Source organism: Aotus nancymaae, unplaced genomic scaffold, assembly GCF_030222135.1.
Source record: "Aotus nancymaae isolate 86718 unplaced genomic scaffold, 86718_ANA_hifiasm-v0.15.2.pri h1tg000015l_1, whole genome shotgun sequence".
Taxonomy (NCBI): Eukaryota; Metazoa; Chordata; class Mammalia; order Primates; family Aotidae; genus Aotus; species Aotus nancymaae.
In genome coordinates, this window is record NW_026988427.1 from 11,405,271 (window position 1) to 11,427,456 (window position 22,186).

The following is a 22,186-nucleotide window of genomic DNA, read 5'->3' on the forward strand; positions in this document are numbered from 1 at the left end:
GAGGAAAGAAGCCTGTGGCCCTTGCCTAAATAGAAGGTGGTTAATACTTAAAAACAAATCAATAGAATATGACCAAACTGACTTGGGACCCTTTGCAATACTTGAACCTTATGCCATGCTCATAAATGCTCTCTCCAAATACATACACACACACACACACACACACACACGCAAGGTGAGATATAAATAAACACACACTCCTCCTACATATAAACATGCACACTTATTCACTCTGGCAGAAACCCTGGCTCATACTTACGCTCTTGCACTCAGATCTAGGGAGTAGAAAATGAGCCAAGCCAACTCTTAAAGACAGCTCACAGTCTTCATTTTCATCTCCCCACCCCCTTCCCAGGGGAGCACTGAGCAGGGAGCAGCCCACTGCCACCCTTCCAGAAGCCCAGCTATCCAGAAGCTGGAGAACAAGTAGACAAGGGCTGAGGCTGGCCGGGGGAATCCCCTCCAGGGCATAGGCTGAGGAGGCCTTGACACCTGGTGCTCTGCTGTTGGCAGTTTCCTGAGTCTGTCAGGATCATGTTTGTGCTGTTTGTGCGTTGTTCAGAACTGGCTGCATCTTTAAAACTGTAAGTACCATCTTGTGTTTTGTGTTTCAGAGTTCCAGAAGCAAAAACAACAAGAAACAGTTCGGGTTCAGTGGCTCACACCTGTAATCCCAGCCCTTAGGGAGACGGAGACTGGATGATCACTTGAGGCCAGGAGTTCAAGACCAGCCTGGGAATCATAGTAAGACCCAGTCTCTAAAAAACAGTTAAAAAGAGGCTGGGCACAGTGGTTCATGCCTTTAATCCCAGCACTTTGGGAGGCCGAGGAAGGCAGATCACGAGGTCAAGAGATCGAGACCATCCTGGCCAACATGGTGAAATCCCGTCTCTACTAAAAATACAAAAATTAGCTGGGCGTGGTGACAGGCACCTGTAATCCCAGCTACTCAGGATGCTAAGGCAGGAGAATCGCTTGAACCCGTGAGGCGGAAGGTTGCAGTGAGCTGAGATCTTGTCACTGCACTCCAGCCTGGTGACAGAGTGAGACCCTGTCACACACAAAAAAAGAAAAATTAAAAAGAAAGAAAAAATAAAGTTCCAGAAGCTTCGATCTCCTTATCCCAGAAGTGTTCATACTTTGGCACTGGGAAGTGGGGGAGTCAGGGGTTTGCGAGAGCACATGCTGGTTGCTGCTTTGGTCAGGACGCACCCATCACTCTGTATCTTCCGACTAGAGTGCTGTGGAGCTGTGATACCCAGTGGCTGTTGTCCTGGGCTTCTCTCTCACAGACGGTCCAAGGACCTCCTTCCAGTTCTGGCCTAGACTGTCCTCTGAGCTGGGAGCACAGGGCTCCTCCCTGAGTAGATGGCCTGTCAGGCCAGCTGGATCCAGAGGTCCCGCAACCTCTCAAGGTAGAGCTGGCAGCTATCCAGAAGGCAGCAGCCACAATAAACCTGGCTGGCCGGGGCCCAGACCTGTCCCCAGGCAACGGGAAACAGCAGGACTGGCTTTGACATTTTTTTAGGGAGGCAGACGCGCTTCCCAGTCAGGGCAGAAGCCCTTTGGAGAGCTGGGCTCCTGACCTCACCGGCCTCCACCTCCTGAGGGCTCTGGCCAAATCCACATGTGACCTCAGGAAAGGAAGCCCGACTCCAAAGTCTCTCTTCCCCTGCTCAGCTGGCCGTAGTCTCAGTCTCCTGCCTCAGGGTTGTGTCTATAGCAACCAGGGTCTGGAGCAGGGAGCTCCGGGGAGGCCATATCCCTTCCCGCCGGCAGCCCGGAGACAGGAGCTCCCCAGCGGTGCCCCTCAAGGCCAGATTCGCAAGTAGGTGCCCGTGGAGCAGACAGAGAAAAGCGGGAACACGCGCTCCTGGAAGTTGACGCGGAAGGTGTAGAGGTGGCGCATGTCCTCCACGGCGTAGAAGGACACGGCTCCCACCTCCAGGTCCAGGGCCACCCGCACACGCGACAGGTGCCCGCAGCTGATGGGCGACCTCTCGGGGCTGGTCACGGCCCAGTACCGGCCGCCGTTGAGCTGCAGGGCCCAGACGCCCTCCTCGGGGGTGAAGGGCGTGAGACCCTTTCTGCGCACGCTCTCCCGGGCCACGCCGAAAGCCCAGCCGTCCTTAGAGCCCACCTCCACCTCCCAGTGATGCCGGCCCGAGGAGAAGCCGCAGGACGCCAGGACGCGGGTGTTGGTGTCGAAGCGGCGGGGATGGCTGGGCAGGTCCTGGGCCCGCTCGCCGAGACGCACGCTCTTCAGATCCAGAGAGAGGATGAGGCGCGGGTTGGCCGTGTCGGGATCCAAGGTGAGCTCCACTGCAGGCAGAGACCGGGAGAAATGTCCCCACGAAGGCTTGGCACAGTCTGCAGGGCCGCGCCCGTCCCTCCCTGGCAACCTGCCTGCCTTTCCCTCGAGAATGGCCCAACCAACCCACTCTCTGCCTCCCAGCTCTTTAGCGTCCCTCCTCCCGCACCACTCAGCAAGTACTTGCTGAAATCAAACAAATGGAATGTCATGGGCCTGATTTGAACCCCAATTCAAACAAATTCGAATGCTAGACATTGGAAAGAATCACTACTCTCTCCAGGTATGATGACTGCTTTATGGTTAGGTTTTACAAAGTCTGTTTCTTTAGAGATAACACACTGACATATTTATGGCAATAATATGTTGTCTCTGATGTGCTTTAATACGGTGGGGCCAGGCACCTTGACTCGCGCCTGTAATCCCAGCGCTTTGGGAAGCCGAGGGGGCGGATCACCTAAGGTCAGGAGTTGGAGACCTGCCTGGCCAAAATGGCAAAACCCTGTCTCTACTAAAAATATAAAAGTCAGCTGGGTGTGATGACATGCACCTGTAGTCCCAGCTACTCTGGAGGCTGAGGCAGGAAAATCGCTTAAACCCAGAAGGCGGAGATTGCGGTGAGCAGAGATCGTGCCACTGCACTCCAGCCTGGGCTACAGAGCAAGACTCCTGTCTCAAAAATAAAAATAATAATAGACCAGGCATGCTGGCTCACGCCTGTAATCCCAGTACTGTGGGAGGGTGAGGCAGGCAGATCACAAAGTCAGGAGATCAAGACCATCCTGGCCAACCTGGTGAAACGCTGTCTCTACTAAAACTACAAAAATTAGCTGGGCGTGGTGGCACATGCCTGTTGTCACAGCTACTCGGGAGACTGAGACAGGAAAATCGCTTGAACCCGGGAGGCAGAGGTTTCAGTGAGCCGAGATTGTGCCACTGCACTCCAGCCTGGCAACAAAGCGAGACTCCATCTCAATAAAATAAATAAATAATAATTATTATTATTATACAGCGGAGGCTAGACGAGATGGCTCACGGCTGCAATGCCAGCACTTTGGGAGACCGAGGCCGCTTGATCACTTGAGGTCAGGAGTTTGGGACCAGCTTGGCCAACATGGCGGAAACCTTGTTTTGTATTTTCTCTACTAAAAATACAAAAATTAGCCCGGCGTGGTATCCTGTGCCTGTAATTCCAGCTGTTTGGGAGGCTGAGGCATGAGAGTCACTAAAACCCAGGAGGCAGAGATTGCAGTGAGTGGAGATCAGGCCACTGCACTCCAGGATCTCACTTTAGAGCAAGACCCTGTCTCAGAAAATAAAAGAATCCCATGAGAAGTAGATAGCAGTGTCTGTGGAAGCTTTGGCCACTAATTGACCACTGCTGAAGGTGAGAGATGGGTATGTAACATTCTTTATGCTCTTCTCTCTACATTTGAGTATGTTTGAAATTTTCCATGATAAAAAGTTAAGGCCAGGTGCAGAGGCTCATGCCTGTAATCCCAGCACTTTGGGAAGCAGAGGTGGGAATACAGCTTGAGCCCAGGTGTTGGAGACCAGCCTAGGCAATATAGTGAGACCCCGTTTCCACAAAAAATAGAAAATTTAGCAAGCATGGCGTGCTCCTGTAGTCCCAGCTGCTCCAGGGGGCTGAGGAGAGAGGATTGCTTGAGCTTGGGAGGTTGAGGCTGCAGTTCTACTGCACTCCACCCTGGGCAACGAAGCAATAGTTCGTCTCCAAAAAAAAAGTTAAAATATGTACACTTATTGTGAGCAGTGCTACCTCCCAGGCCCTGGGGATACCACAGAGCATCAGAGTAGTTCTGCCTGCCTCCAGCTTCCTTCCTGCGGGAAAAGGATTGAGGATAGATGATAAACATAGCAGGTAAGAGGGACCAGAACAGGCTGTAACTTCAACCAGAGTGGCCAGGGAAGACCCTCACTGAAGAGGGGCATCGAGCAGACAGATACAAAGGAGGTGAGGAAGGCCGAACGCGGTGGCTCACGCCTGTAATCTCAGCACTCCCAGGCGAGTGGATCACAAGGTCAGGAGATCAAAACCATCCTGGCCAACATGGTGAAACCCCATCTCTACTAAAAATACAAAAATTAGCTGGGCGTGGTGGCATATGCCTGTAATCCCAGCTACTCGGGAGGCTGAGGCAGGAGAATCGCTTGAACCAGGGAGTCAGAGGTTGCAGTGAGCCAAGATTGTGCCACTGCACTGCAGCCTGGCAACAGAGTGAGACTCCATCTCAAAAACAAAAACAAAAAAGGTGAGGAAGTGAGCCATGTGACTGGCTGGGAAAGGCATGTTCCAGGTAGGGGCTGGGGCGGGGGAGCCTTGCAGTGCAAAGGCCCCGAGATGTAGTGTGTGCTTGGCACACTTAAGGAGTAGCAGGGGTGTACTTGGGGCCTCGAGGCCACCATGAGGGCTCTGACCTGTACTAAGTTAGAGGGGCTGTGGCGGGGCTCTGAGCGGAGGAGGACCTGGTCTCACTCAGGTGCTTTGGGTGTCACCCAGACACACTCGGACTCAGCTCAGACATCAGCATCAGGAATATGTGCCCTCCCCCCCCCCCCCCGAATGTCGGATCCCAAATCCTCTGTAGCTCTGCAAGAGTAAGAACCACATTCCTTCCAGCCTTCAGCCTCCCCGTGCTTTCCTGGTCCCCTGTACACACCCCATCTCTAGGAGAGGTTTCCATCTCTCTTGGAGTGGAGACTGGGGAGCGGCTTGACCAGGTGGCCGAGCTGCCTTCCTCAGTGTGAATGTCTCGAGGTAGGGAGCATTCCTGCTCCTAAGCGGCCTGCAGCATTTGGGCCAACAGGCCCCACTGCCATCTGAGTGTGTCAGAGTTCCCAGGCAAGGACAGGGAGGGGCAGGGGACAGAGGGACAGGGTTGCCGAGGTGGGTTGGTGGAAGGAACCGACCATGTGCAAAGCCCTGAGATGGTCACCAGCAGGGAGTAGGTTCTCCATGTGGCAGACAGTCCATACTTGCCATCACAGCACCGTCCCTACCTTTCTCCTCTTTCTCCAGCTCTCCCCGAAGGTCCTCTGAGGAGGAGAAACAAAACAGGGTGTGCATGAGCGACATGGGAGATTCTATGGCAAGGTCACCAGCTCTTTATAGCCCAACTGACTCACTCATTCCTGAGACTCCTAAGGCCAAGAATGAATGTGCAGGCACAGGGCCGAGCATGGGGGGCCAATGCCCAAGCATTCCAGCTCTACCTGAGTGGCTCTGAGCTGAGCTCTCCCTACACAGCCGTCTTCCTACCCCAGTACCCTAGCAGCACCCCTCTACCCATCTGTCTCCATGGGAGGCTGCGTGGCCTGGGGAGGGGGTCTGACTAGACTTGCCACCACAGCCCCTACACCAATCTAACCATGGCACAGCCATCTTGTATTTCAACACACAGCTTCTGGAAAGCACAGCCAGGGACCCCTGAGCCTCTCCACACTGTGTGGCCCCGCTCGGTACCCAGGCCCCTACCTTTGAACTTCTTCAGCAGCCCTTTTAAGACAAAGGTCTTGAGGGAAACATTCCAGACTTTATTCTTCATCTCAGAAGAGACTGTGGTTGGCCTGGGGCCAGGCACATTGCTGCACCTGCAGGACAGGGGCTCTGAGAAGGGCCCGTGTGCACCGTTTTGCTCCCACAGGCTATGACAATTAGGACGGCAAGGTCTTCTTGGCAGAAAGAGGCAGAAAAGGGAGAGCCAGACCTCATTCGGAAAAACCCATGGCCAGGCAGGCAAACATCTGTCTTGGAAGGTCCCTGGGCAAGCAAGTGTGGGGATCAGGAGGTGAGAACTCGGTGGGTGGGAAAAAAAGGGAAGGCTCCGTGAAGACGGAAGAGACGCCGTACAGAGACCCCAGCAGCTGCGGGCCACTCACCTGCTCAGCGTGCTTTTGAATTCCTGGAAGGAAAGATGGAGAAAACCAAATCGGCATCAGGGAAACTCCGTTCGTCTTCGAGAAACAGAGCTTGTCCCTTGCTGTGCCTCCAGGACGTGAGCGACAAGTAGGTGTGCCACACCTCACCGGCTGCGTGGACTCCAGGCGACAGCAGCTTCCAGTGGCTACTGGCTGCAGCATGTCTCATCCACACAGTGAACCCCTCACCCTTTGCCACAGCTCTTCACATGCTTTCTATCTTTTTTTTTTCTGAGGCAGAGTCTTCCCTCTGTCACCCAGGCTGGAGTGCATGGTGCGATTTCAGCTCACTGCAACCTCTACCTCCCAGGTTCAAGTGATTCTCCTGCCTCAGTCTCCCAAGTAGCTGGGACTACAGGCGTGAGCCACCATGCCCAGCTAATTTTTGTATTTTTAGTAGAAACGGGTTTCACCATGTTGATCTCCTGACCTTGTGATCTGCCCACCTCGACCTCCCAAAGTGCTGGGATTACAGGTGTGAGCCACCGCGCCCGGCCGGTTTTTTGTTTTTTAGAGACAGGATCTCACTCTATCGTCCAGGCTGGAGTGCAGCGGTGTGATCATGGCTCACTGCAGCCTCAAAATCCTGGGCTCGACCAATCTTCCTGCCTCAACCTCTCATGTAACTGGGACTATAGGCTCCTAATTTTTTAATTTTCTGTAGAGACGGGGTCTTGATATGTTGCCCAGGTTGGTCTCAAACTCGTCGCCTCAAACAATCCTCCTGCCTCACAAAGTGCCGGGATTAGAGGGATAAGCCACTATGCCCAGCTGCTTTCTTTATTACAGAATCATCACTGGAGCTATCCCATGGACCCAGTGCTGCCTATGTCCTGAAACCCACCTGAGGGACGTCACAGCCCTTATGTACCTACCGCTCACTCAGCCCAGTAAGGACTGTTCTTAACCCATCTGTGGTTTGCGAAGTTTGTCTAGTGGTTTACAACTATTTTGTTTTTTAGTGAAAAGAATAGAAAACATCAAAGTGTATACATGTAGCAAAGGTGAGTATTATTTTTTGAGACTTTTGTCTCAAGCATATGATTCTGAAATATGATATATATTATTGTGGCTCATAGTCAAGAAAGTTTTATCACATCCCTCTAGATCTCCAAACCCAGGACAATCAGGGGACTTCTTGCCAGTCCTCTTCAGCTCCAGATCATGTGATTCTCCTAATCCCCCAGGACTGGCACTGTCCTCTAGCTGCGGGTCCTGACACCTTAGGATAAATGACTCAAGCTCCTCGCTTAGCAAGACTCACCTGGAGAAAGTCAAGATCAGGCTTTTGAGCTGTCTCCTGGATCTGGCTGCTGAGCTTGGACAGCTGGGTGATCTCACTCCCGAGCTGGGCCAGGTTCTCATTCTGCTTCTGTGTCACCTCCCGGGACAGTTCCTCCAGGCGGCCCAGCAGCCGGCCCTCCTGCTCCACTAGGAAGGCCCTCAGTGCCTGGAACTCTGCCCCCACCTTCTCCTGCTCCGCTGCCATCTGCTTCTGTCCCAGGAAGAGAAGTTGGAGAGGCAGGGGACTTGGGCATGGAGAATAACATTTGGCCGGGGACCTGAGTCATCTCACGGGGCAAAGCTTCATCCCTGTCACTGCTGGGGGATCAGAGACACACCATCTATGCAGATAGCGCATGCTTTATTTTCAATGTCCCAGCTCCAAACAAGCTATAGTCTCGACACGTGCTTTTCTCTTCCCTGCCACAGATGTGCCTGCACACGTCTGTGGACCTGGGCTCCACCACCTAAACCAAGGCAGCATCATACTCTACCTAGAACTACGCCAACCTGCAGGTTCCTTTCTTGAAAAGTAGAAGGGAGGCCAGGTGTGATGGCTTACACCGGTAATCCCAGCACTTTGAGAGGCGAAGGCTGGAGGATCACCTGAGATCGGGAGTTCGAGACCAGCCTGACCAACATGGCAAAACGCCGTCTCTACTTAACATAGAAAATTAGCTGGGCCTGGTGGCGCATGCCTGTAATCCCAGCTACTCAAGAGGCTGAGGCAGGAGAATCACTTGAATGCAGGAGGCGGAGGTCGCAATGATCCGAGATCATGCCACTGAACTCCAACTCAGGAGGCAGTGCAAGATTCCGTCTCAAAAAAAAAAAAAAAAAAAAAGGCAGAAGAGATAAATGAGTGCCTTCTGGGGCAACCATAGGATTAATCCGAGATTGCTTTTTCTTCCTCAAGCACGTTCACTTCACCCTCAAACTTTCACTCTTGACTTTACATCTTGTTAAAGGCGATCTTTCCTGTGTAGTAATTATAATGGTAACAAATGCTCAAAATACAAACCCTGGGAGATGTAGGAAAGTAGGAGGAAGAAAAACCCAACGCCAGTGACCAGAGGTGGCAGCATACCCCCAAGGAACTAGTGAGAGTACGCTACGTGCAAGCTGGATATTCTATTCTTTCCATTAACAGCATACACGGGATTTTTTACTCCTTAGTTTTCAGATGCAGACTCATTCCCTGATCTCTTGATTTTTTTTATGTGAACACATTTGTGGTACTCAGTATGTCCCACCAGGAAGTTCCTCTGCCTTGAAAACTCCTGGGCGGCGGAAGGGAATTCCAGGAAGTTGGGGGACGTGGGTTCAGGTGTCCCACAGTGCCCTCACCTTGCCTTCAGCTTCCAGGCAGGCTGCAGTAGCCCTGAGCTCCTTATAAGTATTAACTCCCTCAACCCTGACAGCAGCCCAGTGAGGTGGGCACACTTCCCCTCTAGTCTTACAGGTGGGGAGACAACGACAGACGCATCACCAGAAAGTGTTAAAGCCAGGCTTCTAGGCCAGGGAGCCAGACCCCAGAGCCCGAGCTTCTGGCAGCTCCACCATATTGCCTTGCAAGGAAATAACACAAGTGAAACAGTATTTGCCAAAATACTAGTCTAAACCGGGGTTTCCCAACCTTAACACAGTTGACATTTTGGGCCAGATAGTTCTTGGTCGTGGGGGGCTGTCCTGTGCCTTGCAGGATGCTTAGCAGCCCTTCTGGCCTCTACCACCAAATGCCAATAGCGTCCCTATCCCATTGTTGACAACCCAGAATATAATATCTCCAGACTTTGCCAGATGTCCCCCTGGGGTAGGAGTATTTTCAAATAAGAATATTCCTTCTCCCTTTTATGTTGCAGCGATAGTTGGACTCTGCCTCTGATGTTTCATAAGCAGGGTATTGTAAATGACACCAGCATTGTAAATCACTGTGAAGAATGGGCGGAACTCATTCTTTATGTAGTCCCCTGGAATCTCAGCACTTTGGGAGACTGAGAGGGGTGAAGTCTGAGGAGGGGGATTGCTTGAGTCCACAAGTTCCAGACCAGCCTGGGCAACATAGGAGACCACCCCCTACTACAACTCTACAAACACTAAATTAAAAATTAGCCGGGTGTAGTGGTGCACACCTGTAGTCCCAGCTACTCAGGAGGCTGAGGTGGGGGGATCACCTGAACTACGTTAGCCATAGTGACAAAGTGAGACCCTTCTAAAAGCAAAGCGAAACAAAACAATAAAAATGAATGTGGGGGTGGATGGGCGGGTGTTGGGAGAGGACAGAGTTGGAAGGTGCGAAGCAAGGCCTGTATCTCCAGCGGAGGAGGGATGAAGGTCTAGAGGGTGAGCTCATGGAGGGAAGTAAGTGATCGAATGGAAGGTCTGGGATGAACACTGGACGCAGGCGTAACAGATGTGGTTGACGGTCTGGAACGACCTTAGGGTGTTTGAACCCCAGGTGTCTCCCCTGCCCCTCCTGACATTGAGAATAGGAGGGTCCTCTAGTTCATCTTCCTCCAATTCCCTGCCTTGACAGGCCCTAGTAGATCCTTTCATTCTTTCGACATCTATTTACTGAACTAGGAACTGAATTTGCAAGGTAGAAAATGACCATTGGTGATTCCTGTTTGCCTATCTTCACCAAAATGAGCCCCCATTTCACTTTCCTGTTCTATTCTAAGAAAGATAAAATATCTTCCAACTTCGAGTGGAGGAGTGCCAGTACCCAGACCCTGGGCTGTGCAGCAGGGGCTACTGTGAACCCAAGACCCCAAACTTCCTCCTTCTACCAGGGCCAGGGAGCAGCTCTGACACCCTCTAGCCATTTCTCCCTTAGCCTCAATTTCAAATCAAAATCTCTGAAAATGAAAATTTTTTCACTACTGTTTTGTTGACAAAACATGCCATGAACTGATCTGAGGCTCTTTATTGTATTAATATTCCCACTTACTGAATATTCATGTTTCTCTGCAGAAATATTAATGTGCTCTACTACAAGACGCTTCCACAGGCCCTAACTGGTGTGTTACGTAATATCAGAGTGACTGTACGTTCTGATTCACTGGGACAGTTCCAGTTTAAGCCAGTAGTTTTGCGATAATTATTCTAGCACTCCCTTTTGCTCTCAAAAGCTCTGGTTTGTACAATAATTATATGGTCACCCTGTATAATATACACTCTATTATCTTTGTGAAATCCACCCTGTGGTTCCATAGCACATACTCTAAGACTGCACGCCAGGCCCTAACGCTGAGTGGCCTCTGCTGTCCCCCACAGGGTGCCTGGCTCACCAGGAGCTCCTTGCTCTCCTTCTTTTCCGTGGACCGGAACACCTCATAGTCCTCCAGTTCCTTCTTCAAGACCCTCAGCCTGGACTCCAAGAGCTCCTGCAGGTGAAGGGCAACAATGTAAGGTGTGGGGAGGTGGGGGGATTCTGGAAACCCCCACCTGTGCCTTCCTGGAGCCAGCCAGGGGAAGGGGAGGCCCCTGCTCACTGAGGGAGAGGCCGGGTAGAAGTCATCTCTACAGGCTGCAGGCCACACTTCGAGGTGACTCTGAAGGCCTCGGGATCTTGCTTCCCCAAGAGCATCTGCTGGACCGGCCAGACTGCAACACAATCCTCCAGCAGCCCTACCTCTAGTCGTCTCCTCTGCTATCCGCCCCACCATCAGGAAGCCCTCCGGGTAGGAGAGTTGGAGCAGAATAGGCGAGCAAGGAGAGGCTGGGAACTGCCACCCGAGCCTCCCCGCCGCGCCCCGCCCCAACCCCGGCGTACATCCTCGCGGGGGCTCGGCGAGAAAACAGCAGAGGAAGGGCGCCCAGAATCGACAGCCTTGGCACAGTCAGACGGCTCTAGGTGCGCTGCTTAACCCAGGGGCCCCATCCCAGGACCCCTTGGAGAGGTCCTCCAACTAAGTTCCACGAGGTGAGAACTTTGAGCAGAGCCCGCTTCAGGGAAAAAGATAAGAGTCGGGGCAGCGGCTGCGTGGCTGTGCCGGAGACTTCCCGCGGGCTGAGAGCTGCGGAGATGCAGGCACGGCTAGAGGCTCCAGACAGGAAGAACATCGCCAAGCGCGTGGGGGGCGTCGCGCAGGTGGCCCGGTATCTGGCTCAGAGGGAACGCAGTGGCGGTGGGGCGGGGTATTGGTGATATTAGGGGTGGACAGAGAACCGCGCTCAGTCCAGGAACCAGTCCGGGGCTTCCTGGAACAGGCGAAAGAAGGGAGGGGCTCCCCCAGGCCTCCTGACCACCAGGCTGTTCTCCGCACCGCGGGCAAGGGAGCCGGGGACCCGAAGGGGAGAGCGGGGCCTGCGCTCACCTTGGCCTCCTGCACCGCCTCGTCCAGCGGTAGCACGGCGTGTTCGCGGTGCTCGCGGGCGCGGTCGCACACCACGCAGATGGCGCGCCCGTCGTCCTGGCAGTAGAGCTTGAGCGGTTCGCCATGCTGCCCGCACCCGGCAGCCGCTGCCGTCTGGGACCCGTGCGCCCCGGGGGCGGCCGCGGGCAGGCTAAAGCGCCGCAGCAGCGTGGCCACTGCGGCCAGCTGCCGGTTGGGCCGCAGCTGACTGGGGCGCGCGGGCTCGCGGCACTGCGGGCAGGGCAGTGGGAACGGCGGCGCGCGGGTCGCGGCCCCTACAGCCCCGGCGCCCGCGCGCTCCCAGCAGCGCCCTATGCAGGCGCGGCAGAAGCTGTGGCCGCACTCGACGGACACCGGCTCGCGAAAGAGCTCGAGGCAAATGGAGCACGTCGCCTCGCCCTGCAGCTCTGCCGCCAGCGCTAGCGCCTCGGCCCCGGTACCGGGACCGGTCCGCGGCCCCACTGCCGCCATGTGCGCTCTCCGCTCGCCTAGGTCTGGTCGCGCCCGGGCGGCCACTGGACCTCACAGGACGCGGGTCGGAGCGCGACGTCCGGGCTGGCCGCCGAGTGCCCACTGGGAGAGGAAGGGCGGGGCTGCCACCGGACAGGCGGAGACTTGAGCCCAGGGCGCGCCGGGCGCGGGGGAGCCGGGAGGCGAGGCGCAAGTTGACTGCGGGCGGCGGGGAGGCGCAGGGCCATTTAAGTGCCGGACAGCGCCCTGGGCCCCCGGCTGCGCGCTCCGCCGGCCCCCGCCTCTTCCCGTCGCCCCCGTCCCTCAGCCTGACCTAGTCAGCCTCGGGAAACAGACCGCGACAGGTGGGCGCACAAACCCTGCCGGGCGCCACTCCCGGTTCCTGCCCAAGGCCGACCCAGCATCGCCGTGGCAAGGGCCTGGCGCCAGGTCCAAGGTGTCAGGTTCCCCTAGGGCGGGTTCGCCCCGGCCCTGTGCTGAGCTAAATTTAGAGTCTGGAACCTGGCCCTGTCTCCTCACCCTCAAGCGTGGCCTTTTATCGACTCCATTATCTTTTCTGCGACTGTCCTCCCCCTTCTTAATATTCGAACAAATAATACATTTATAATTTTATTCAATACTATTCCCCCCACCCCACAGAGAAAAACAACAGCGCTCTCTGTGCCCCGGCTGTCTCCACAGCCCCACTGCAGAGCTGCGGGTGTTGTCCACTTCCACGCCCTCTCTCCTGGTTCACTCTGGAGGCCACTCGAGTCAGGCTTTCCCCCGGCACCCTCCTCAGAAGCCGCCCTTGTCGATGTCACCGGGAACTTCCGCGATTCTAACCCAAAGGCCTCGCCTCACCTCATCTGCCCCCGGATGCTGCCTCCTTCCCGAGGTCGCTTCTCAGCGCCTTCCGGGACCCTGTGTCCCCGACCTCCTTTCCTGCTGTTCCTGAACCGCGTGGCCCCTTTTCTCCCACCACTTGCACCTCATTCTCCCTCCCACCTCATTCAGGTCTTGTTTCAGACGTCTGTGCCCACGAAGCCCGCCCCGAACGCACACACTGTGTAAAGTCGCCTTTTAGCGCGCTCCCCGCTCAGGGCTGGCTCTGTGCCTGCACTCTGTCTCCTCTGGGATGTCAGCTTTGAGGTGGACTGTACCAGGTTTGTTCACGGCTGAATCCTGTTTTTAGAGCAGTTCTTGGCAAGCTCAGTAAAGTTTTCTTGAATTAAACGTGGTTCAAGATTCCCAAAGATGAGCCGCAGTTCTCGGTGAAAAGTAGGCCCATCGCCTGTCCCAGTTCCTTCTTCATCCCGAGCAATAAACTTTACAATTCTGGATTACGTTAACCAAATATTCTGGATTTTACTGCCTCGACCTCTTCTCTTGTTTAGGTCACAGTTCATTTTTGGCATCCTGCTTGACGATTTTCTCTCCTTTTTCCACCGCTGCTCCCAGGTGCTTAGCCGGGCCTAATTCCTCCCTCTTGGAATCCGCTGGTGTGGAGTCAGCGGAGGACCCGGGAACAGGTTTTTGCAGCAGCTGAGATCCAGCTCACACCGGTTGCCATCCATTCCTGGTGCCTTGAGCTAAGCAACAAATAAGGATGATCCGGGAGGAACGTAATGTGCGTGTGGGGATGTAGCTCAGTGGTAGAGCGCATGCTTTGCATGTATGAGGCCCCGGGTTCGATCCCCGGCATCTCCAGTAGGATTTTTGCACCTTCAATATCTGTTTCCGATTTTCCTTTCAAATTTTGAAATCTAGCATCTTTGCAGAGCGCAGGGAAAAGCCCCAGAGGTTGGAGTCTGCTGAGTGGAGAAAGACCGCGGCGGCCTCTGCCCTCCTCTGGGCCCCATTCATTGTCTTTCCCTCCTGTTTAAAAATCCACACGGTGAGAGCTCCAGTGGCGTCACGATGCACTTGTTTTTCCATCTCCGTGCCGTGAGCTTCATCTCGGGTAGAAAATGGCTTGGTCGCTGGTAGGGTAGAAGAAGCAGAAAACAAACATAAGTGGGAGGGACGGTCAGGTTTGAACGGATGACAGAGTTTGAATTTCCCAGGAGTCGAGACACTTTCGTAGTTTTATCAGACTCCAAATAAATCCAAATTCAAACCCGTAGTTGAATACAGTCCAAATCTAATCTAGAATAAAAGATTATTGAGAGCAAGACATCGGGCGCCCGGCTAGCTCAGTCGGTAGAGCATGAGACTCTTAATCTCAGGGTCGTGGGTTCGAGCCCCACGTTGGGCGTAATCAGTCCTTTTACTCTTAAATCTGCTACTATTGGCTATACCTAAAAATATATTTGGCTGAACAACTCTTATGAAAATAATCTGTTCTGAAGTCTGCTTTCGTGTCTGCAATACTCTTGTGGGCCCTCAACTGTTCATTGATGTGTATCTAGTGACAGTTAGGGTTTTAAACTGTGGTAAGATATGCCCAACAAAATTTACCACTTTTTAACTGTGTAGTTCTGTAGCATTAAGTACATTCACATCGTTGTGCATCCATCTCCAGTCCTTTTTCATGTTTCCCAGCTGAAACTCTAAACCCATTCAACACTGACTCCCCGTTCCCGTCTGCCCACAGCCCCTGGCAACCACCGTTCTACCTTCTGTCTCTATGAACTTGCCTTCCCTAGGTACCTCATATAAGATGAATCATGCAATGTTTTTTAAACTGTCATTTCACTTAATGTCTTCAAGATTCATCCATATTGTAGCATGTGTCAAAATCTCCTTCCTTTTAAAGCTGATTAGCATTCCATTGCATGTATATATACCACATTATCCGTTCATCTGCCAATGGACACTTGGTGCCTTCCTTTTTTTTTTTTTTTGAGACAGAGTCTTGCTTTGTCGCCAGGCACCAGGCTGGAGTGCAGTGGCGCGATCTCACCTCACTGCAACCTCCACCTCTGGAGTTCAAGCAATTCTCCTGCCTCAGCCTCCCAAGTAGCTGGGACTACAGGCGCGCACCACCAGGCCTAGCTAATTTTTGTATTTTTTAGTAGAGACGGGGTTTCACCATGTTGGCCAGGATGGTCTCGATCTCTTGACCTCGTGATCCGCCCGCCTCGGCCTCCCAAAGTGCTGGGATTATAGGCGTGAACCACAGCGCCCGGCCGCTTTCTTTCTTTCTTTCTTTTTTTTTTTTGAGTATGCATCACTAAGTGAAATTACTGGTCATATGGCATTTGTATGTTTAAGTTTTTGAGGAAGTGTCATACCATTTTCAACAGAGGCTGCGCCACAAAATCAGCTTTCAAGTGATTCTCCTGCCTCAGCCTCCCCAGTACCTGGGACTACAGGCGCCCACCACCATGCGGTTAATTTTTCTATTTTTAGTAGAGAAAGGGTTTCACCATGTTGGTCAGGCTGGTCTCGAACTCCTGAACTCAGGTGATCCGCCTGCCTCAGATTCCCAGAATGTTGGGATTTCAGGCGTGTGCCACTGCACCTGGCCTTTTTGTTTATTTTGTTTTTTGACGGCGTCTGTTGCCCAGGTTGAAGTGCAGTGGTGCAATCTCAGGTCACTACAACCTCCGCCCTCCATGTTTAAGCGATTCTTCTGCCTCAGCCTCCTGAGTAGCTGGAACTACAGGCGTGCGCCACCATGCCCAGCTAATTTTTTCTGATTTTAGTAAAAACCGGGTTGCACCCTGTTGGTCAGGCTGGTCTTGAACTCCTGGTCTTAAGCGATTGCCTGCCTCAGCCTCCCAAAGTGCTGAGATTACAGTCTTGAGCCACTGTGCCTGGCTGGAGCAAGTATAGTTTTATTTTTCTGTATTTTATACAAAATTTTGTATTTTATTACTGTTACATTTTGAAGATCTTCCTATTTCAAGACATAGAAAATGTCTTCAGTCTTTTTTTACTGCCGCACCATATTCCACTGTAGATGAACCATCTTTTATTTAAGAGATCACTTATGGATGAGCATTCATATCGTTTCCAATTTTTTTTATTGTTACAATCAGTGCTACGGTTAAGCATGTATTGTTATTTTGCACTTTTGCACGTTATCTGTGGAGGTAATTCCCAGAAGTGAGATTTGTTGCATGCAGGTTTACATGCAAGTAATTTTGTAAAAATAGGTAAATCACCCCACTGTAGAACCTACCGTTTGATATTACCTTCCACTAGCCATGAATGAGATTGTTTCTCCACAGTTTTGGGGAACATGGGCTGCCTTGACAAAAAATTTAAATGTGTGACTCCCCAACTAAAAGTTGCTGGAGTCCCTCACTGGCTGCCTACAGGACACACCCATTTGAGGGCCGACGGGATGCCACCTGATAGGGAGAAGGCCCCTCTCGTGCCCCTTTACATCACGGGAATGTACTCAAATAAAAGATTTTGCAGAGTACGTGTCACTTTTGTTTACAGTTCTTAATCCAATTCTACATGACAGCACTGTTTTTTCTCTTTTCAGGGCTGTTTCTGAAGAGGCTGTCTTGTTCTCTTCACTTGCAAAGCCAGGACTCCATTAGAAAGGACGGCTCGGTTATTTCTTACTTACTCTGCACATCTTCTTCCTTGGACGGGAAGAATCCAACCACACATAAGAAATAAAATTTATGGCCGGATGCTGTGGCTCACGCCTGTAATTCCAGCATTGTGGGAGGCAGAGGCGAGTGGATCACCTGAGGTCAGAAGTTCAAGACCAGCCTGGCCAACATGGTGAAACCCCATCTAACAATTAGCTGGGCGTGGTGGCAGGTGCCTGTAATCTCAGCTACTCAGGAGGTTGAGGCGGAGAACTGCTTCAACCAGGGAGGCAGAGGTTGCAGTGAGCCACAGTGAGCTGCAGTGAGCCAAGATTGAGACATTGTATTCCAGTCTGAGAGATAAGAGCAAGCTTTTCTCTCAAAAAAGAAATAAATAAAATGTATATGTCATTTTCCATTTGGCCTTGGTGTCATATGGAACATGTATGAATTATTAGAGCACAGGTATGTTTTGTGAAGTGGTCTACAAAAATGATTTCATATAATTTATATGTAAACTATTAATCAACAATTTCTGAATGTTTTTATTTAAAAACCTCATTTCAAACAGAAAATTATCTTCAGGTTTAATATCTTCATGGCCGTTATCTACTCTATCCAGTCTAAAAATACTCCAGTGTCTCTTTCTTTACCAATCACTGGTTTCTCTTTACTAAACTTGAGGAAGTCATCCTCCTAGGATCTCTGTGGTAGCATCAGGGGAGATGGCTCACCTGCCATCAAATGCTCACTCCACTGTTTCATTGCCGTTTCTATCGTATCACATTGGATTAAAGGTGTAAGTCCCTCAGTAAGAGGCAGGCCAGTCACATGCTGGTGTTCTACAGCAACCTAATTCCGGAGGACTGCCTGCAAGAGGAAGAGTGGCCAAAAAGTTGACCCAGAATGGCCTGCTCTTCCATTCTGTGTTGGGACCAACTGGAGTAGAGCCATGGGATATTCTGGGAAATGTCTCTGCTTATCACTGTCATTTGAGATGTTTAATATCTAAGGGTGAGGGCGGATGCTTTTGAATATAAAAAAGAATACATGCTGGCTTTGTGATTAAAATTCAATTTATTAGAGTAGTAAATGTTAAGGCCTAGTTTTTCTGAAGGCTTTGAGTTCAACTTATAAATATTGTTATTTTTCTATTACGCTATCAATTTTTGAAACAACAAGAACAATCCCTTTTGCTGGTTCCTTCGGTAACTAAGGCTATCAAACAGAGGCATTCTGAATGGCTAAGACTGGTAATATTCTCTTATATGTTTCAAATTACAATTATGGATTTTGTATTTATGAACCCTCATTGCATGGACAAGGAGGCAGAAGAATGTGGGATTAGGTCTCAGCCGGCAGGAGAGAGCTGGTATCCAACTTCCTTTGCTGTTACAGACTCCCTGCTTTAACCACTAACCCATAGCACTTTTAGAAGTCCTGGGAGTATTGTTTACTTGAAATCTTCTGAATAAAGCTCTGTGCTCATCTGTCTGTCTTTCACAGTCCTGCACTGAGACCCTACTGTGCGCCTCATCAGCCTGGGGGCCCATAGATGGCAGATACAATGTCTTCCACTCAGTTTTCAATCTGTTTGCGAAACAAAACAGCAAATGGTGTGGAAGGAGTCATGAGAAGGCTCATTTAAGGAAGTGTAGCTGTGGCGCCTTACCTCCCCACAACCAAAGTCTTCCCTCCTGAACACGTCAATCTCACTCCTACCTCGGGTTCTTTGATCTTCCTCCACTTCCTCTCCCAAAAGCCTCTTCTCCGAGATCTTTAAAAGGCTGCCTTTCTCTTTTCCTGGCTCAACTCAGTGTCACCTGTTCTGCTGTCTCTTTCCTGGCCCCTCTCTATAGTGACATCTTCTGTCTACCTGCCACTCTACCAGATTGCCCTCATTAATTTTGTCACAGTCCCTATCACTCTCTGAGGTGGTTTTTGTATCTGCCTGTTCTTTGTTATTTAAATCGCCTGTCAGAGAGTGAACTTCAGAAGGGCAGGGACGTGATCGATCCTTTTTACTGCAATATAAATGAATGAATAAATGAAGTGTCACTTTAACAGGGCACACCACAGGTTGCTTGTGAGGATGCAATGAATCAATGCATGCCTAGCACACAGGACAATGCCTAGAATGGTGGTGTGTGCCTGTAACCCCGGGAGAGCTGAGGCAGAAGGATTGGATTGCTTGAGCCCAAGAATTCAAGGTCAGTCCTAGCAACACAGGGAGACTCTAGATTTATAAAAGAAAAAAGAAAGAAAAAGAAAAAAAGAAAAGGACAGTGCCTAGTCCCTACTAAGGGCTTAATTTACGAGATTTGTAGCTGTTAGTATGATTCCCTAATCCTCAAAGGGTTATAGAGTATCAGAACAGCCACGGCGAAAGGGAGGGTCAGTGATGTGGCTATAGAGGGACCGTCCAGGAGATCTGGGAGGATTAGAAAGAAAACAGCAGTGGGTTGGAGATGGATGAAGACAGGGATGAAACAGGAATGGTGGGAGAATGAGAGTAGCTGGGAGACGCATATTTGGAGTTTCATTACAGCATTCTCTCTAAGTTTTGAGGCAAGGTCATGCTCTGCCACCCAGGCTGGAGTGCAATGGCGCTATCTTGGCTCACTGCAACCTCCACCTCCTGAATCCAAGCCATCCTCCCACCTCAGCCTCCTGAGTAGCTGGAATTACAGGCATGTGCCACCATGCCTGGCTAATTTTTGTAGAAAATATTCTGTATTTTCTACTTTAATGTAGAAAAAAAGAGAAAAAATAATTTTGTAATTTTTGTTTTGCCATGTTGCCCAGGCTGCTCTCAAACTCCTGGGCTTAAGCAATCCACTCACCTTGGCCCCCCAAAATGCTGGGATTACAGGTGAGAGCCACCATGACTGGCCTGTAATTACTTTTGAGTGAGAGGTTCAAAATCTAAGTAGATAATTTGGTAGGGAAATGATGTTGGGGTTTATTTGGGAAAAAAAAAAAAAAGCAGGCTGGGCATGGTGGCTCACGCCTGTAATCCCAGCACTTTGGGAGGCCGAGGCGGGCGAATCACCCGAGGTCGGGAGTTCAAAACCAGCCTGACCAACACGGCAAAACAAAAATTACAAAATTTTTAGTAGAGAAACCTCATCTCTTCTAAAACTACAAAATTATCGGGGTATGGTGGTACATGCCTGTAATCCCAGCTACTCTTGAGGCTGAGGGAGAAGAATCGCTTGAATGCAGGAGGCAGAGGTTGAGGTGAGCCAAGATAGTGCCCTTGCACTCCAGCTCCAAGTAAATAGAACCCTCAATGTGAAATCGCCTCCTTCAAACTATTTCTCTAGGGTGCCTGCAAGTGAGGGAGCCAGGTGCTTGGGCTCCATGCACTGTCCTGGCACGCAGAGGGGCTCTTTTCTTTCATTCTTCACTGAAGAAAAAAAAAACAACCCTCAAACTTCCTGAATATTCTGCATCATAGGGTAGAGAAATTACGGACAGGCCAAAGCAGAATTTGGAAATGGGTGCTTTCAAACTGTCAGGACAATGGTGAAAGGACAAAGGGCCATGGCAAAGGGACCTCGCCAAGAAGCAGCTGCAATTCAAGCATCAAAAAGAGAGTAATAGCACTGAGTTCCAGTTAACTGAAACGAGACGAGTTAAGGAAAGCTGTAAAGACGTGATGACAAGTTGGCGTTGCGTGACCCAAGGCCAGCCACAGTGGCTGAGACCTGGGACCCCGTCAGCTCTGGGAGGCCTCCCGGAGGGTCCTTTGAGGCCACCACCCACTCCATGTCTCTAAAATATATGTAGTATATATAATATGAATATATGATACGTTTATTGTTTATATAATACACATTATATAATAAATATGTATTATATATTTTTATAAATATATAGTTATAAGTATACATTATATGTTTTATGAGTATATATATAAAATATATACTTAGAGACATGGACGGGGCAGTGGTCTCAAAGAGTCCTCCTGAAGGATCCTCCCAAAACTCCATCTCAAATAAAAATAATAAAATACACATATATTTATTATTATTATTATAATTATTATTTGAGACCGAGTGGAGTTTCGCTCTTGTTGCCCAGGGAGGAGGGCAATGGTGTGATCTCAGTTCACTACAACCTCCACCTCCAGGTTCAAGTGATTCTCATGCCTCAGCCTCCCAAGTAGCTGGGATTACAGGCATGCACCACCATGCCCGGCTATTTGTGTAGTTTTAGTAGAGATGGGGTTTCACCATATTGGTCAGGCTGGTCTCGAATTTCTGACCTCAGGTGATCCACCCACCTCGGCCTCCCAAAGTGCTAGGATCACAAGCATGAGCCACTGCACCCGGCCCGTTTCCGAATATTTTTAAAGGTGTGATTCGAAATATGACTTCAAACAGATTGTTTCCTGTGCATCTTGTTGCCCCGCACAGCTAGTTGGCTGATGTGGATTATGTTGCTTTGAATTTGCTTCACCGTCGCCACAAGAAGACCAATGAGAACTGTTTTATGTTAGCTGAGACACAGAGCAAAATACGCTTACAGAAGAGCGACACAGGACTGAGCGATGGTCCTGGCCTCACAGAATCCTGGTAGCCAAGGAGGTCAGCTTGAAGGGGTGCAGAAGGCACTCTGTCAGAAAAGTACAGACTCACTTCAAACCAGTCAGTCAGACATGACGGAGGGAATGCGAGGGGCGCTCGGTGAGGAAGGGATGAGGAGGAAGAAGCTGGGCCAGCAGGGGAACTCCGGGAGAACTGTCCTGCATAGGGTCTGTAAGTTCCAGGCTGGCTACCGGACTTTCTGATCCACAAATTCTGGGACTGTAGACAATTGAGCTTTGCCATCGCGGGACTCTGCTTTTATTACGCTTTGTCTGATTTAAGATGTATGAAACGTTAAAGAGAATTTTGGTTTTTGCCACTTTTCTTTTCTTTTTTCGTTTTACAGGCTCTGTGCCCAGGCTGGAGTGCAGTGGCGCGATCTTGGCTCACTGCAGCCTCGACGTAGGGTAGTAGCTGGAACTACAGATATGCACCACCATGCCCAGCTAATTAAAAAGATTTTTTACCCCTAGAGATGGGGCCGGGGCGGGGGTTGAGGGGGCAGTCTCACTATGTTGCCTTGGCTGGTCTCGAACTCCTAGGCCCAGTTTCCGAGTAACTGGGGCTACAAGAGCGCGCTGACACGCCCGACCCTTGCTCTGCCACTTAGATGTGGCATTTATTTGACTTTCAAGTTGAGCAGAGGACTCTGGGAAAGAGGTGGCTGGTCCCCTGCCACGCGCACAAGTGTGCCAGTGCGATGTGAGAAAGGTGGAAGCCCATTTTCCACGCGGGGAAGCAGCCTGCGCTGCAGGG

The 22,186-nt window shown here is 51.0% G+C and overlaps 1 protein-coding gene and 2 non-coding genes across 6 annotated transcripts; 2 read left to right on the plus strand and 1 right to left on the minus strand.

Moving 5' to 3' along the window:
- Positions 1–306: 306 nt before the first annotated feature.
- Positions 307–13,929, minus strand: TRIM7 (tripartite motif containing 7). Of its 4 annotated transcripts, none has more exons than XM_012451533.3 (7): positions 13,406–13,929; positions 10,825–10,920; positions 7,515–7,745; positions 6,212–6,234; positions 5,808–5,923; positions 5,333–5,368; positions 307–2,322 (listed from the first exon to the last, which is right to left on the minus strand). In XM_012451533.3, exons 3-7 carry the CDS (start codon positions 7,737–7,739, stop codon positions 1,811–1,813), a joined length of 912 nt encoding a protein of 303 aa, XP_012306956.2. In that variant the 5' UTR covers positions 7,740–7,745; positions 10,825–10,920; positions 13,406–13,929; the 3' UTR covers positions 307–1,810. The 4 variants fall into 4 exon arrangements, with proteins under 4 accessions (XP_012306956.2, XP_012306957.2, XP_064232716.1 ...); XM_012451534.3 differs by having other exon boundaries at positions 13,351–13,929; XM_064376646.1 differs by lacking the exon at positions 13,406–13,929 and adding an exon at positions 11,854–12,363.
- A 51-nt stretch (positions 13,930–13,980) lies between these two features.
- Positions 13,981–14,052, plus strand: TRNAA-UGC (transfer RNA alanine (anticodon UGC)). Its single transcript has one exon. It is a non-coding gene; the product is annotated as a tRNA-Ala (tRNA).
- A 474-nt stretch (positions 14,053–14,526) lies between these two features.
- Positions 14,527–14,599, plus strand: TRNAK-CUU (transfer RNA lysine (anticodon CUU)). Its single transcript has one exon. It is a non-coding gene; the product is annotated as a tRNA-Lys (tRNA).
- The last annotated feature ends 7,587 nt before the right edge of the window (positions 14,600–22,186 follow it).